Source organism: Leucopleurus acutus, assembly GCF_964270905.1.
Source record: "Leucopleurus acutus genome assembly, chromosome: 11".
Taxonomy (NCBI): Eukaryota; Metazoa; Chordata; class Mammalia; order Artiodactyla; family Delphinidae; genus Leucopleurus; species Leucopleurus acutus.
This window is the reverse complement of record NC_139152.1, coordinates 2,338,150-2,355,116: the sequence shown is the minus strand read 5'-3', so window position 1 is coordinate 2,355,116 and position 16,967 is coordinate 2,338,150. Positions and strand designations below refer to the sequence as shown.

The following is a 16,967-nucleotide window of genomic DNA, read 5'->3' as shown; positions in this document are numbered from 1 at the left end:
GGGCGCTGCCGCGGGCTCAGGGCAGCCCTCCCCTCCACTCCCCTCTGGCTCCCGACGGCCCCACAGACCCGGGACCCTCCCAGGGGCGGCTTCACCTCCTCCTCTTCTGCCGGGTGGCACTTGAAGTCACAACGCCCAGAGCCACGCTGAGTGTCTGAAACGCACCCAGAAGCGCAGGTCTCGGGGTGAGCTGCCGCCCTTGGGGAGCAGGAGGCGGGCACAGGCACCAGCAGGGCAGCAGGCCGCTGGGAAAGGCCTACGAGGAGGGAGGCGGCGCCCTCCTACCTGGATGAGGTGCAGCAGGGCCTCCTGGAGCTGCGGCTTGGTCAGGGCACTGCCCGGCGTCCTGGGGGGCTCCGGCGTCCACAGGGGCAGGAGGGGGCCGCTGGGGGTGGCCGCCGGGTCCTGGCTTCCCGGGGGCAAGAGCCCGCTGCCCCTCTCTGGTGGTGGGGCCCAGGGGGGCTGCGCGAACACCAGTGGCGACATGAGCGGAGATGGGCCTGCGGCGGGCGGGGCGCGCCGGGGCGAGAGGACCTGCAGGTGGGAAACGGGCCGACGGGCGGGTGGGTGAGGGCGGCTCGCGCACGGGGCGGGTGCAGAGAACGCAGAGGACACAGCGGGTTCAGTGTTAACCATCCAGGGCCAAGGGCGACAGGAGGCCAGCCTCCATCTGCACGCTCCTCCCTCCTGGGCACCGGCGGCCGGCGCCTGCTGTCCTGACTAAGCTCCCCACGGCAGGCAAAGCTCGCGCTCTGAGCAGCACCTCCTTTCTCCGGCTTCCTGTCATCGCCTGGGGACACACGCCAGGGCCCCAGCTTTTCCGCCGGGGCTGTCCGTCTGCGTCCCTCCCGGCTGTGGCCCCGAGTTTCCGCCGTAAGGGACCCACCGGTGGCCGCCTGCCCCCTCGCTTGGTGCGGCGGGGCGGGCAGGCGGTGGGGTCACCGTCCACCCCACCTCCTGACTCTCCGTGCTCGGGTCTCGGGGGCAGCCCTGGGGCCACTCCTGCAGGCGTGCAGGTGGCCCGTCTGTCTGGGCGGGTCTGTCCGCCTCTCTTGGCCAGCAGGCCTAAAACCTTAGGGTCCCAATAGTGTTTCCAGTTGTGCAGGCGACATCTGACCCACCTGACGCTTACAGCCACCTCCCACTTGTCCCCAGCTCAGGTGAGAGGGAAGAGCGCTACTGTTAGCCTCTCGAAGCCCAGGGGCTCATGAGAACCGGCACAGGGTCAGCCACGAGGAGCTGCTGTGGTTTCAGAAGCTCCCTGGGCGTCGTCTTGGGCACAGAGTAGCCTGGAGGAAGGCGGGCGGTCTGCTTAACTGTCCCTGTGCGCCCTCGCGAGGGGCAGTGGCTTCGTGGGCAGTCAGAGGAGCACCACGGCCCTGCACCCCGCGAGCACTGGAAGGGGACCTGCCTGCAGAGGCGGATGGCCAATGATTAGCCCCGATTTCCTAGGGTCCCATCTAAATCCGCAGGGGCAAAAGCAGAAGAAGGGGGGCACTGTGACAGTGAAGTGAGGATGAGGGCGGGGAACAGCCATGTCTCCAGAGCGGCAGGAACTCAGATCTGAGATTTTCATCAGTAACAGGCAAGAACACTCGGACGCACCGTCTTACATACATGAAGACTGTGCTCCACACCGATGGTCTCTGTTCCAAAAAGGGAGAGATTTCTGAGGCACTGTCGTAAGCTACTTGCCAAAACACGACAGAAGGACCAACGTCATAAATAGAGAGAACTTCCTAATTTTTAAACCCAATGCATTTTCAGTGAATTTGTACCAATCCAAATGGAAAAAAAAAAATCTGTCAGATCTCCGGATGTTACCCACAGGCAGTGAAAAAATGGAAAAGCTTTCGGTTTTCTCACGGTTCTAAGTTATTAGTGACTATAGAGAACCATCTTCCCTGCGGGGACAGAACATTTCTGAGAATTACAACACTTCCCCTCTCTGGCAACCGGTGTGTATGTCGCGGGCCGGGAGAGAGCCTTCTGCCTCTCCGGACCCTCATTAAGCTACACCTGCTCAGACAGACAAGAAGGCTGCACCTTCCGGGGTCGGTGGCCTGCTTTTCTGCGGGCCTCAAGTGCCCACGGGCTGCGGCGTCCGCAGGGGCGGGGCACCCAGCTCCTCCGCTGCACGGACCACGTGCAGCAGGGGCGGGGCACGCAGTCAGCGGTTGTAAGCCCGGCCTGGATAATGAGCGCACAACGACTTACTGTGGACCGAAATCACCAGACGAGGTCAGGTGTCTGGCATCCCCGGAATGATTTCAAATGATTTCAGACCCTAGGTTTCCGAGGTCAAAGATTTGGGTTTTCCCACGGCCACGTCAAACCTCGTCGCACGAAGGTTTAACTGTAGGAGTGAAGCCTCTGAAGGGAGGAGCTCCCAGATTGCTGGGCCAAGGCCAGGTTCCCTTCCAGGCAGGAGGCGAAGGCCGGACGCGATGCGCAGACCAGACGCGGCTGAGGCCCGCGTCCCCGCGCCCTGGCAGCACCTCCCGGCCGGCAGCCGCCTACCTGAAGGAGGGGAGCCTGCTGCTCCGCGCTGGGGGTCTGGTCCCTCCAGGACTCCAGGGGGTTCCGTGCTCCAGCGCTCGGGGTGGCCACGGGGAACTTGGCCGCCAGGGCTGGGCGGCCGGGCGCCGGCAATTGCCGCTCCTGTTGCACCGCCTGGAGCTTCCACAGCAGCTCCCGCGGGGAGACCTCGCTGGGCCCCAGGGGCTGACGGCCGGGCCCAGGGCCGGGGGGCGCTGGCCTCGGGAGTGCCCGGGGCCCCGGCGTCTCGGCCGAGGCGTCTGGTGCCGGCGCCCCAGGGATGCTCTGGAGCTGGTCCGGCGGGTTCTGAGTCCTGGGGGCACCGTGCACGCGGCGGGAGACCTCGGGGCCGCGGGGAGACCCCGGCCGGGCGGCGTCTCTACAGGGCCGGCTCTCGGGCAGCTCTGCCAGCGGCTGCAGGTCCGCGATCCCGACCAGGAGCTTCTGAATGGCGGGACAGAGCTGCTTCTCGACCGGGGGCGAGCATCTTCGGGGTTCCTCGTAGGACAGGGAACGGACGACCCCCTGCCGAAGCGGAAGCTTCTCTTGCTGCTGCTGGTGGAGGGTCTTTGGAGGCCGCGCGGCTTCGTGACACGTAGCTTTGTCCAGCTTCCTGAAGAGGGCCGTCAAGGACAGGTGTTGGGGTTCAGGGTCTAAGGTCTGGAACAAATAACCACGCGTGAAAATGGGGCCACGTGTAATTTGGTTATATGGGGGCAGTGAGACATTATTTACCTACCCGATGATGTCTTCTATTTACAGAGTCAATTAGAAAGGATGAAGAAGCTTAGTGATGACAAACTCTACACATGTGGGACCTGCTTTTTAATGTCAAAAATTTTCACTGCCTTCTCCCTCCCACCCCCAGGACGGCTGTTATATGATCAGTATCTGCTGATTGATACACAGACACACGATCCCTGCTGGGCCCGGGGTTCACAGGCTGGGGACCCCTGTGGCACAAGCTACAGACACTGAAAGGCAAACGGTCTCCTCCACAGGAAGTCCACCCATCCCTGCAAAGTACAGGAAGACACTGAGGATTTGCAGAAACGTGAGCATTTCGGAACTCCTGGTAGTATTCCACAGAATTGTAGGAATTGAGGGCTGGAAAGAAACCTACGTCATTTAGTCTAACTTGATCCTTCCAGCTACGTAACGGTAGCGATAACAACCCGTCAGATGCGTGACACCCCAATCCCAGCCCCTCCTGCGCCGCCCTGGCTGGTAACCAACCCGCTTCCTTTCCGCCCTGTGTCATCCGGCATTTCCCTGCTGCTTTCTGTCTTGCTGGGCTAAGCAAACATGAGATTCTCCTAAAGTCAACATATTCCGGTTTCTCTCTTAAAATAAAAAATGTCCATGAAAAGCAAACTTATAACAGAAGCTAAAAGATAATTAGAAAAGACTTATTTTTTACAAAATTCAATATAAGACTTGCATTAGCCAGTCTTTATGTTTTTGGTGTCCATGTTCATTTTTTTTTTTTTTTTTTTTTTGCTGTACGCGGGCCTCTCACTGTTGTGGCCTCTCCCGTTGCGGAGCACAGGCTTGGGACGCGAAGGCCCAGCGGCCATGGTTCACGGGCCTAGCCGCTCCGCGGCATGTGGGATCTTCCCGGACTGGGGCACGAACCCGTGTCCCCTGCATCGGCAGGCGGACTCTCAACCACTGCGCCACCAGGGAAGCCCCATGTTCATTTTTTTTGAAATTGATTTAAACCAATTCCCTTTAAAAAAAAACCTTTAGTGAGGAATAACCTTAAGAACTGGAAGCAGCCACACTCAGTGATGGGACTTGCAGCTCAGCAATTCTGCCGATGCTGGACTCTTCTGAAAAATATATACGCTCACACAGAAACTGCTGTCATGCTTATATCTTAGATGCAAGAACAATGACAAGCCATGAGGTCTAAAGGGGGATTTGACACCAGTCCTTAGACCAGGAATCCCATATACACACACAGCGCCTGGCCCCGGACCTGGCACCATGGGGGCGCGTGGGCTGTGGCTCCCTCAGGGGCCGTGGGACACCAGCTTTCCACCCCGGAAGAATACAGCCCGACGTGTAATGGTCCCGTCAGCTCTGACATGATATTAGGTTGCTGTCTTTTTAGAATACATTATCCTCTAAGGAGTTCAAGTCCACAAGGGATTAGCACAGAGTCAGGGAAATGCCAAAAGGAAAACCTGCAACCCCTTTGTAGGAAGAGTAAATTATTAACCATGACAAAATCTCTACTTTGGAATCTCTCTTTCCTGGATTGACCTTAGGGCACCTGCAGAGCATCGGCCCCGCCCTGACCGTACTCCGGGCCAAGTCCCGCAGGAGCCCCACAGAGGCCCGGCGGAGAGCAGAGGGCTGTGCACCTGGCCGGGCCGAGGGCCGCGCTGCTGCCGGCTCCCGCCGGGCTTCACTGGAATCGGCTTGATGAGATTGGGGTTGTCGTAGATGGCGGACGAGCTGCTGATCTGTTTGGGCTCAGGACAGGCTTTGCACTGAAATGGAAAAAAGAACCTCATTTCTGGTGTAGAAGAAGCTTTAATCTTTTAAAAAGAACGCATCTTCTTGCTCTTTATTTTATCTAGTTGGTACTTAAAAAAAAATAGATCTCCATGTACAAAGGAAAATCCCTTACTCTCCTCTAATATAAGCTACGTTGGAGTGTAAGTCAAATTCAGGTCGAATTTTTCTTAGTTTGTGCAATTCCGTGCCTCGGCCTGCAGGACCTGGAGGCCCTGAGACGCGTGGATGCCTGAAAGGCGGCGGGTCGCCGGGAAGCAGCCGCGGTCTCCCGCTTGCCCTTCCGGGATAAACGGTGGAGGAAGCGCCCCCTCGGTGCCTCGTCTGGGCCGCGGGAGGGGTCTGCGCGCGCCTGGCAGTTGACTGAAGGCTGCAGCACTGCGTCCTCACAGCAACCAGCCCTTTTTAGTCGACAAACCAGAACGTCAAGCCGACCCAAACCGCTGATTTAAAAATCACTAACATCATCTCTATTTAACAAATGGCTTTTTGCACAAACAGAGCAATTCAAATCCCAGTGTTCGGAGCCACTTGCTACAAATTAGAATTTCTAGAGACGAGAGGCAAGCCTCATCGTTCCAAACCCTGCGTCATTATCACACATTAATCTAACCAACATGCGATCGCTCACACAGTGGCATTCGTAACAGAGAGGGCACAGCCGTGATGTCTGGGATTCCCTTGTTGAAACACCAAATAAAACTCACTGTAAAACACGGCCTTCTGCACTGTGGACCCCGCGGCATTGTTAGTTTCAGCTGCACAGTTGCGCCCTCGGGCCAGGACACACCTCACCGTCCAGAGGTGGAGTGGCTGCGAATGCAACCTTGTCCCTGGGGTCCCACGGTTCCCGGTGTGCTTTATGGCTATTGGCTGTATTTTCTACTCAAGGATGTAGGCGCCTGGGGCCGTTTACCACCACGCTCACTTAGGCTTGTAAAGTTAACTGCACAAAGGACTAATTATTTTCTGCCAATAATTTGTATATTTGGCACTAGTATTGAATGGCACGTGAAATCACTTTACGAGTCATAAAATATCATTTCTAATTCTTAGGTGAGTGATGGCTGCAGGACCCACTGGCCTGGATTCTAAGATGTGGATCACCAGTGCAAGACAAGAGTGTAGCCTCGTACAGTCACTGATAAAATGTTGGCGTGAAAAGCCTTTACCGCCGGCTGGCCGCGCAGAGAAGTGGCCGCTTGGCTCACTTCCGCGAGTGGCCCTGCCTGTGTGCAGGGACCCTGGGTTGCAGACTGCTTCACTGTGTACCCGCTCGTGTGGGCCGCAGACAGCTACCCCCGAGGAAGATGGCCGGAAGCTGCTTTCCGTGTCACTAGGACGGGCGACCCACCAATGAGGCTTCACTGTCATGTAGAAGGTGCCCAGAAGGAAACACCACTGCTCTCGACAGTCTGCAGCTCATCTTCCACTTGTCCAAGTTTCGATGCCTCTCTCGACCCAAACACTTTAAACTACTTGGAAAAACATGCAGGGTTGGAGAAAGCATAATGGGCTCTTGAGGGGACCCGGGCCTTAACAACAACGTCACGTGAGCCCGTGTTATCACCCAAACACGTGGCCATGAGGGGAGAAGAGTCGGGGGGAAAGTACACTAGAAGTGCTAAAAGCAGACATCCTTGAGTGGTAGGATTATGGTAGTTCTGTTTTCTTTCTTATAGGCTTGAATTTTCTCAGTGAACATCAAAAGACACAGTCATTTCTCTAATTTCGTAAGTCAGAACCATAGCTAGAGGACAACTATTCAGTCTTGCCTCAGGCCACAAAACACAAAATCATCTTAAATACAAAACAGTCCACTTGTTCTTTTCTTTTCTTTTTCTGCAGTATCGTTGACTTGCAATGTTGCGTTAGCTTTAGGTGTACAGCAGTGATTCAGTTACACACGTATAAACGTATTCTTCAAAGCAGTCCACTTCTGAAGGCTCAGCACGTAGCCCCGCGGCCCAGGACCGCTCTGGCCCGGCTGCTGCCCCCGCTCACCTGCACCCCAGCCCCGAGCCTAACCGGGAGGAGGAAGCCCCAAGTCACAGCACTGCTACTTCACAGCAGAGCCACAGGAAGTTGTTTCTTCGGGAGAAAACATAAAATACCGGCCAAAACAAGGTTTTTAAATTACTTTATTAACTTTGCGTAAAAAGGTGTGTCACCAGGCTTCACTTTATCCGTATCATCTTCCTCCAGCTCCAAATGCTTCCTCCTCTTACTTTTTGGGATTTTTCACACAGTCACGCGGTTTAGAGTTAGAGAGGCCCTCAGAGGTCATGCAGGTTAACACGCATCCAGACCAGTGAGGTTCTTCTGTAACATGCCTGCTATTCATCATTCTGTCTCTTCTTGAAAACCTCCGCTAGCAGGAAATCCACTTCCTCGCGGCAAGAATCCTGAGGAAAGACTGTGTTTCCATGTCCCCTTCCTGCACCTGGGGCCCGGCCCACTCCTGTTCCCCACACTGTCTGGCGTGTCCGTATGTGTTGGGAGAGCAGATGACACAGCATAAGGCAAGGATAAAGCAGGGCTTCCTCGCACAAGGGGATCCTCGGGGGCAAATACACCCGGTGGGCAGATCAGAAACCACACGAGGGACAAGGAACACGGGAAGTAGGCCTTCAGAGACGTCACCTGTCGCCAGGTACGTAAGGGAGGAGAGGGCCAGCCTGCGGAGAGGCGGGAAGGCACTTTCAGGAAGCAACACTGTCACTCTGTTTGGGAGGAGTTCCCAGCGTCTGCAGGGGCAGCGGGAGCCCAAGGCAGTGAGGCTGGAAGGGTCACCCGAGACCGCGTGGCAGGGCGCTCCGAGGGGCCCGGGGCTTACACCCTGGGCGGTGAGAAACCGAGAAGGATGTGGACCAGGGCTCACAGGACCGTGCAGCCACTTCTGGATGTGATGTGGTGTCACCTGGCCTGTGACGGCAGAAGGAAGAGCTTCCTCTGTTATTTATTGCACAGTTGGAGCAATGAACATTATGCATATGACATGTATTTGAACTTATAGAAAAGCAGAGTCTGCACACTGATTAGACCTCTGTCTTCCCTTCATGTCAACACTGTCACAACCGGATAGAACGGTGTTTCGACCTCAACAAGTTTATGCACAGCGGGAGAGGCTGCCGTGAGTGTAACAAATGAGGAAGAACAAAATACATTCTAAAGGGTGACACACTGGTGAGTGCAGTGGAAGGGACATCAATCTGAGTGAAGAGATCTGGGAAAACTCCCTGTAAGAAGCGGCATTCTTCCTGGGCCTCGAAGGAGATGTAGATTCTGAAGGGCAAACAGAATAGAGAAACACTGCGAGCTGTGGGTACAGTACAAAGTGATGGCCAGAGGTCAGTCCCCGGGACCGGGCACTGGTACTCCTGAGTGTGCGTGAGCTCTGCATTCAGAGGCTCAGGGAGCAGTGCATCACCCGCTCCCATCCCTGGGCCTGGAGACAGGCTCAGCAGCCCCGCAGGGCCCCCTGTTGCAGAGGGTGCCTCGTGACGGGCGGGCGGGAAGCAGAAGCGAGGGCAGAGCTAAGGCTGCAGCCTTTGCCGGGGTCTCTGCACTTTAGGACGGGCGTGTTTGAATCATTTCAGGGGCTCCAGATGACAGGAGTGGCCCTGATACGACGGGGGCGGAGGACTCTCGCCCCGGGGTAGGCGGGTAGACAGGGCTGGGTCTCCCGGTCACAGGCACCCTCCTGGCTAGGCCTCTGGTATCTCGGAGAATTGGCTGGTTGGGGAGGGACAGTCTCTCCCCAGCTAGACTTTCAACAAGTCAAAACATCATAAAATAGAAACAATACAGTATGTGTGTTTGCGTCTGTGTCTGTGTGTTGGGAGGAGGGAGGGAGAAGAAAGAAAATAATTTTTCTTCAGCGTTTGCATTTCTTATCTATACTGGCCACTGTTATTGCCGTCGTCACAGAACCTAAGTTCCTCGAGGGCAAAAATGGCGCCTTTAAGATGAATCTTCACTGCGCCTGACATAGTACAGTTAGTAAAGTGTAATTAAGTCACTGGGACGCTTCTTCACGGCTGTTGAAGAATCAAACAAAATAAAAAGCGGATCCAGGCCTTGCTGTTACTGGCCGAAGCTGGGGAGAAAGCAACTGGGTCGGGGCCGTGACAGGGCGGGCGGGCGAAACCGCGCTTTGTTCACATTCGTTCAACAAGCCCTTGGGCGGGCAGCGCTGACCACCTTCGGGACTCGCCCAGAGACGCCCGCGGGGGTGTCTGTGTCCAGTAGTGCGGCCTCTGGCCCCGCCTCCAAGGCATGTGCAGAAGCCTGGCAGGCTGTCCCCGAGGAACCCACGCCGCACACGGCCTTTCTGACTGCTTCCCGGTGTCATTTAACTTGTTTTCTACCTGCCCTGTTCCCCTCCCCTGTCATTTTCTGTTAGCGCTCAAGACTTCGGTTCAGGATCATCTCTTCTGGCAGGAGCACTTCCAGGCGTGCCGCGTACTCGACGTTCGGCCGCTGTGCGCGGCTGCCCGACCCGCCCGTGGTCAGGTTTCCGTCCGCCTTTCTCACAGCACGAACGTTACTGATGGTCCGTGCCTGACTCAGTTACTCCACCAGGGCTTTAGGCTCTGTCATTCCGTCCACATTTAACAGCTGGAGCTCTGTGGTGGAGAAGGCCTTTCCCGCATCAACCTGGATTATCCGGTGCCCCTGGCCAGGCAGGATAAATGCTTCATTCTTTCCACCGACCGCCGATTTTCAGAGGAAGGGGGTTGGATGTCCTTCCTACTGCTAGTGCCCTAGTACCACCAAGGATAGCCATGATTATTCCACACAGGTTGTGCTCATTTCTTGTTAATTTTATCCCAAAGAATTTTATACTAATTTGTTGCTACTGTCAATGGGGTCTTCTTATTGGAGGCTATTTGTATATATGAAGGTTACTGATTTCCCGGGCTGCCTTTGAATCCACATAAAAGCAAACAGTGTTCAGCCTACTACAAGCCGATACAGATTGTATTTCTCCTGCACTTTTGTTTGACGGGAGGAACGGCGCCAAGTCCGTCTCAGGGCGCGGGTCCCCACCGTGGAGTTTAAGCACGCATCGCAGGGAGACGAGACTCACCTTTGCGTATTCGTCTCTGGCCTTGGTGAGCATCCGTAGGATGTCCACCTCCTTGCGATTTCCTGAGCCGAGGCCCACGGGGGACGCTCCCACTGCCGCCCCCGCTCCGTGGTGCGCTTTCAGCTGTTCGTACTGAGTGAGGCTAGAAAAAAGGAAGGGAAATCCACACCAGAAAAGCCAACTCAACACAACCGGTTTTTGAAACCATCCAGTTCTCACCCAGTTGTTTTTATCTTGTCATAATCACGTTAGAAATAAGACTGCTGGAACTGAAAGAAGAAACATGGGAGTTGAGGTCCCGAGTACACTGACCACACGGACGCCTCCAGAGTGGGGAGGGCCACCCCCGCCCGGGCCTGCTTTGTACAGAAAGTTAATGACGCGTGGCCTGTGGCAGCTGTCACACAGCCAGGGCAGGGCTGAGCAGCTGGGATGGAGACCGGTCGGCCTTGCAAGGCCGAAAGTATTCACGACTGGTCTTTCTCAGAAAAAGTTTGCCAACTCCTCACTGAGAGCAGTAGAAAGGACTCGTGTGTTGCTGAGGAAACCCAATTTAGGGTTCTCAAGCCCTGGGCAAACCGCACGGCAAATCGGGCGTCTGCCCCTGGTTCCAAAGGGCCTTGAAGGCAAAGCGCGGCTGATTCCAGCCCCTCGAATCCTGTGGTTTAGAAACACAGCGAAGGTTCCACCCCGGGAGAAGGTACGAAAACATAGCAGTGAGCAGCGCCTTCTGCTTTCCTGAAAACAACACAGAGGGAGGCCAGGTCGCGCCTCCGTGCTACGGCGCGGCGGAGGGGAACACTGCCCGCTGCGGGGGCTCTGACCGCAGCCCACGCTCCTTCATAATTGCCGCGACGTTTACGGGGAAGGAGACCTGAGGGCGCGGTGGGCGGTTCAGTTCTAAGGGAGGACGGGCAGGGAATCCACACACGTCGGCGGCTTGTTGCCCACCCACGACCAGTTCCCAGCCCCAGCTGTGAAGGAATCACCGGGGAACCTGACAGTCTTTACGTGGCCTCTTGGCCGGGCTACAGGGTGTTTTTTAATCTGCGTGAGATCCTGCTATCGTCATCCATTGCACAGTTTACAATAACATGGGTGCTCTAGGAACTCGCTGTTATGGTGGTGAATGCCAGTTTGAGCACAGCCTAATCACCACCTGCAGTTACCTAAAACGGGCTCTCACAAGCTAGGCTTTTCAGAAATCAATACCATTTATAAATAGTCCCCCCCCCACATTCCATATTCTGGGGTCACTCTTTAGCCAGTTCCTTGACCCGGGATTTAAAATTGAAAAATGGTTCTTCTGCAGACGGAGCTGCTCTGTCGACTCCGCGCTGGCGGCAGGCAGACCCTGTGTTCGGCCCAGTCCGGTCCTGGGTCAGATCCAGCATGTGCAGGAAGCTCATTTCCTTCTGGGGCTCTAAACCATCTGCGTAAGTGCAGGGAAATAACTGCGTCCCAGCGAGCAGGCCTGGGGCTCAAGGACCCGTGAAAGGGGCTGATGGATCCCAGAGGAGACGGCGCGCTGACCCGGGCCTGCTCTCGGGGTCCTCAGGGCAGCGAGAGCGGGACAGGCACAGTCATTTCAGTTTCCCCCAGGGCAGACTGGGGTGAATCACAAGGCCTCGTGAGATTAACAAAAAAAGAGACTAGTAACGAGAGAGAGACAGACAGAGAGAGGGTCTGTCTACTGATCACTAAATCAGTAATAGCTCAGATACTCCCAAAGGAACTGAAAATACAGACTCTCCGAAGCCCTCGCAGGGTCAGAAGGGAGGGAGGTCTGCGCCCCACGGGCAGATTTCAGGGCAGGAAGGATGTGGGCACCCCAGAGAATCTGGGACAGCCTTTTAGGAGGGCTCTGAATGTTCTCTTCACTGAGATATACTGATACCTTTCCAAGGGAGAAAGCTGCTGATTTACAAAGGAGGATAATATTAAGGTGAACTACCATCTGGAAAAATTCATATTATAGATTCTGCACACGTGCAGGAAAAATGAGGGGAACCCTTCTACACAATAAATCTTACCTGGTGGAAATGTAAAACATTGTCAATTTATGTTTATTTTTCATTTATTAAGTAATGGTGAATGTGTTCCTAACCACGGCGAAAAGGACTGCTGTCAGAGACGTGCTCTGTTTAGATTACAGTGTAGCTACGTACACTTAGAAACACAAAGCACCAGGTCCTGACAAATACTCAGCCCGCAGCACTTACTTTTTCATAAGCTCTGCAATTCTTTGGCATTCTTCCTTGTCGTAAAACCAAATTCCATAAATGGACACTGAAAAAAACACATCAAACCAACCATGAGCATCTTCAAAACTACAAAATGGAAAGACATTCACTTTCCATCTTGAGGGAAATACATACTTCTTGAATAAATGAAACCAGTCATTGGAGTTCAAGCTTGAAAACCTCGCACTGGGGCTTTTTAGGCCCACAGAGAACACACGCATGTGCACACACACACACGCACGCACACAGACACACACCGAAGTATGTTGTCCTTAAAAATACAGCACCTGAACACAACAGGCACGCGGCGAATGCTTCTTAAGTGGATGAACAGACTGAAAACGAGCCTCGACTCTAAGCTCCGGCCCTGAAACGTCACGGCCGCCGCAGGCCCGGCGCACACCCACACACGCTCGTCTTCTTTGTTAAGTATGGGAAACCTGAAGCACAGATTAGGCCTGGAAGCCTCCGTCCCTCCCCCTTCTCCCAGGAAGGTGTTAGTAACTGAAAGATCGGCTTTGAAAGCCCTAAGTGAGGACACAGTGCAGGAAAAACAAAATTCAGTCATCAATCGCTGACTTCAAAGTGTCCGCACGTAATATTTACAACTGTTGAAAGATGAGGTGCAACTCTGACTGAATGATTTAGTACTGAAAGAACACTGTGGCATAATGTAGCTGCCACTGATTCATTTAACAATTTTCCAACAAATTATATACCTTAATATGTGCCTGCCTAGGTCATTTTTATAGCAAAGGCTAAACAGGTCCAAAATACATTTATAAACATCTAGTGGAGGATCTGGTGGCATTAGTCATATAAATAATACACTAACTATATATACATGTTAAAAACACTTCACTGAAAGAGCTGCCACGTTATGGTAGGGCGATGAAAACCAACGTATTTTTAAAAGAAATTATTCTAAAAATTTAAACTTACAAAATATTTAATTATATGACTATAATTTGGTCATGAAAACAGCTGTGATCTTTTGACAACTTTTCCCCCCACTCACCTGACCAGTGACTAGGTGGGCGTTTCTGCTTCTTGTTAGTCAAGATTCAGAAATCAAAGGGTACCGGAGATGTCGCTTTAGTGCTGTGTTAAGCAGATGTCTTTAAAAGGACCCTATACATTTGAACTATCAACTTGCCTAAAGGGGGCAATGGCGTCAACTTCTTGTGTGATTCGAGCACCAGGAATCTTTATCTTACCTGCGTGTGCGGGGGGGTGGGGGGGGCAGCTTTTTCTTGATGGAACCATTGTGTCCTCTTAGAAACACACACACATACTCCTCTTTGATACATGGATACTCTGGAAAAAAGAACGTCTGCATTCTAAAGCCTATGCGCTGAGAGCCTTAATGTCAGAAAGAAATTCTTTCATCTCAAGATCATTAAGCGAGTCTCTGAGAACTCGATTCCAGGCCGTTCCCGGTCCATCAACCCTAATCCCCAGCGCCAGCTGCCCCAACAGCTTCCCACACGCCGACCCACCTGCTCTGTGCTCCCCTGAGCGAGAGTGGATCGGATCGCCGACATTCAGCGACTAAAATATCCGAAGACGTTGTATGTTTTGGAGGCTTTAATCCTCGTTACAAAACCAGGATCCTGCTCTATTCTTTGGTTAGAGTGAAAGTTTCCTTTCCTTGGAGATGGGACTTCCCAAAACTATCAAAGCAGGAAAGAGGTAACAGGGGAGAGAAACACACAACTAAGAAATTCGAAGCCCAGTAGCAGGGGAAGAACAGCCATTTGTGTCTCTTCAGTAAAACATATAAGTAGAAATATTCTGGGTGCCATTTTGGGGGATGTTACACATTTGTGGCATTTGACATAAGGAACTAGGTTCTCATAAGGACTGGATGCCAAGGAAACTGTTGATAGAAATAGAAAAGCGGTTTGACGATGTTATTACTACGAGAAAACTGAAATGCAGATGGAGGGGGAAGATGCTGTGAACGCATCTTTCAGATGTTGAAGGGGAGGAAGGGAGCCTCACGGAGACACTGTGGAGACACTGTGGAGATTTCCTTAGGACCTGACCATTTACCTCTAAAGCAACGTGACTTTAAGATTAAAATGGGGTCATTTTGAAACGGTTCTTTTCACCCCAGTTAATATGCAGTTTGAATGTACAGTTTAAATAGTCAAGGAGGAGAAACAGATTTACCAACAGTCCTGGCTCCTGAGAGCAAAGCAAGATAACGAGTAGAACTGGGCCTAACTTTTTCTCCTTAAAATAGTTTCACAGAGAGAGCCACATTCCACCGCAGCTCCCGCCTCTCAGGCGCACGTTTCCAGCCGGGACAAGCCTATTTCTGTCCTGAGCGAGGGGCACTGGAGCAGCTGGTGGCGGCCCATGCAAACCAGAGCCTGTCACCGTCAGGGAGGTGAGGAGCCAACGGGCGGACACAGCCCTCACGTCTCACCCCCAGTTCTCCTGGGCGGCCACGGGGCGAGGCCGGCCTGGGTGGGCAGCAGGCGCCGCAGGGAAGAAAGAAGACGGCCAGGTTGAAAAGGACTGGGGAAGGTGGTGTGGTTCTGGCATTCTCAAACTTGGAGTGATCGCCGTCACCTGACACGAGGCACAGCCTCGCGGGGCGCCGAGACGGGACCAGCAGAGGTGCTCTGAGTGCTCTGGGACCCACCATGCTGCGAGCCTTCCTCCCACCCACCACGCCTGGGTACCGGCCGCTGCCCAGCCGCCCCGCCGAGGTCCAGGTGGGCTTTAAGGGCACTGTGGTGTGTGAGGCTCAGCTCAGCTGTTCCTACATCACTCTTGGAGGTAAGAAACCCCACAGTGGAGCAAAGAATAGGAAGACCCTGAACCGCCTAATGATGCCCACATGAGACTCCCCGTGCTAAGAACACGTTTGGGGGCAATCTTCTTCCTGTTGATGAACACAGGACTTCAATAGCAGAGCTGTGAAATCTGCCTAAAATTGCCCTGTCCTGGTTTACGTCATGCTTTGGAGATCTGGGGTTGAAAAAAGCAATGTTTGAGGCAACAGGCAATGTACCATCGCCTGATTATATTTGTTAAAACACCATCTATTAACATCTTCTATTTTCCTCTTAATTCCACAAGAAAGATAAGGAAAGCAAATTTCCATGTTAGATTTCATGTCTGAATATTGTAGGTACCACAGACACGAGAGAGAGCAAGCTGATGGTATTTGATACAAATAGTTTCTGCTTTTTTAATGTCTCTAGCAGCAAAATCCAAAGTTGATCAGATTTTAAGAGGCTAGTTGAGAGGGTCACAGAGGGAATGGCAAACGTCCTTGACGCACCTTCATCGGGAAACCTCTGACTCTCGTTAGCAGGGTGCGTGAGTTCATTCTGGAAGCTCTCTGGGGATTTACCTCTCTAGTTTATGTTTTAACAAATATTTCTATAAATCTCTTCTTTTAAGACATTTGTCATTTGTTCCATATTTAACTTCAAATAACTTTCAACTCCAAATCATGAAGGTGGCTTGCAATCTTTTTTTTTTATTACTATAATTTTTTTTAAAAAAGTTATTTATTTTTGGCTGCGTTGGGTCTTCGTTGCTGTGCACAGGCTTTCTCTAGTTGTGGCGAGCGGGGGCTACTCTTCGTTGCGGTGCGCGGGCTTCTCATTGCGGTGGCTTCCCTTGTTGCAGAGCACGGGCTCTATGTGTGCAGGCTTCAGTAGTTGCAGCACACGGGTGCAGTAGTTGTGGCTCGTGGGCTCTAGAGCACAGGCTCAGTACTTGTGGCACACGGGCTTAGTTGCTCCGCAGCATGTGGGATCTTCCCGGACCAGGGCTCGAACCCATGTCCTCTGCATTGGCAGGCGGATTCTTAACCACTGCGCCACCAGGGAAGCCCCGGCTTGCAATCTTTTAACGATACTCATGCTACTATTTGTGCAACTTTAAAATGCAAGGCCTATCGCCATACAGTTAGCAAGCAGATAAGACATAACTGTAGCTGAAGTTACGTAGGCAGGATAAGGGTGTCTGACTCGGTAATGCTCTCCTCCCCGCTCCCCAACCCACCCCGCCCTCACTCTCTTTAAAAATAATCTCAGTAATTTCTCTCAGAAGGATAGGAAATATATTTTTTTTAGTCAGTAGGCAGCAAAGAAGGCATTTAAGTTCTCTCTTTTCACTAGGAAAGCCATGGCAACCTGGCAGTGTAAATTACACAAACCTCTTCTGGGCACTTAAGGATAAGCCAAAATTCTCCAAATCCCTTCAGACCCCGTTCTCTTCACGAAGCCTTTCTCGAATGAGTGGAATAATCATCCCAGTGGAAGGGCCAACAACACCTGTTCACGTGTTTGGTCAGACACTTGTTTTTGAGACTTTGCTCGGATACAGAATTCCTTGTACCGTTGACCCCGTCCCGGTTTTTGTAGCTCAACCCCACGGATGGTGCCAGGTGACCGGCATTTGGTTGTGAGCACACACACACACAGCTACTGTCCTTCCGAAAGATCGCAAGATAGTTAAGCGATTAGAAAGTGAAAGGCATGAAATGTCAGAGCTGGAGGTTAGGCGCAGGTGTGGGGTTCAAACACTTTCTTCACTAGTGAGGA

General features: G+C 53.0%; 1 protein-coding gene across 1 annotated transcript in view; it reads right to left on the bottom strand.

The window, feature by feature from the left end:
• Positions 1 to 16,967, bottom strand: part of DCP1B (decapping mRNA 1B) — a gene marked incomplete at its 5' end in the record, with an annotated part of 50,576 nt that overhangs the window by 1,958 nt on the left and 31,651 nt on the right. Inside the window, 5 exons of the mRNA XM_082850937.1 lie at positions 286 to 534; positions 2,521 to 3,198; positions 4,908 to 5,036; positions 10,154 to 10,295; positions 12,376 to 12,442. Of these exons, the coding sequence (XP_082707063.1) occupies positions 286 to 534; positions 2,521 to 3,198; positions 4,908 to 5,036; positions 10,154 to 10,295; positions 12,376 to 12,442 (1,265 nt within the window). The remainder of the gene's footprint in view (positions 1 to 285; positions 535 to 2,520; positions 3,199 to 4,907; positions 5,037 to 10,153; positions 10,296 to 12,375; positions 12,443 to 16,967) is intronic.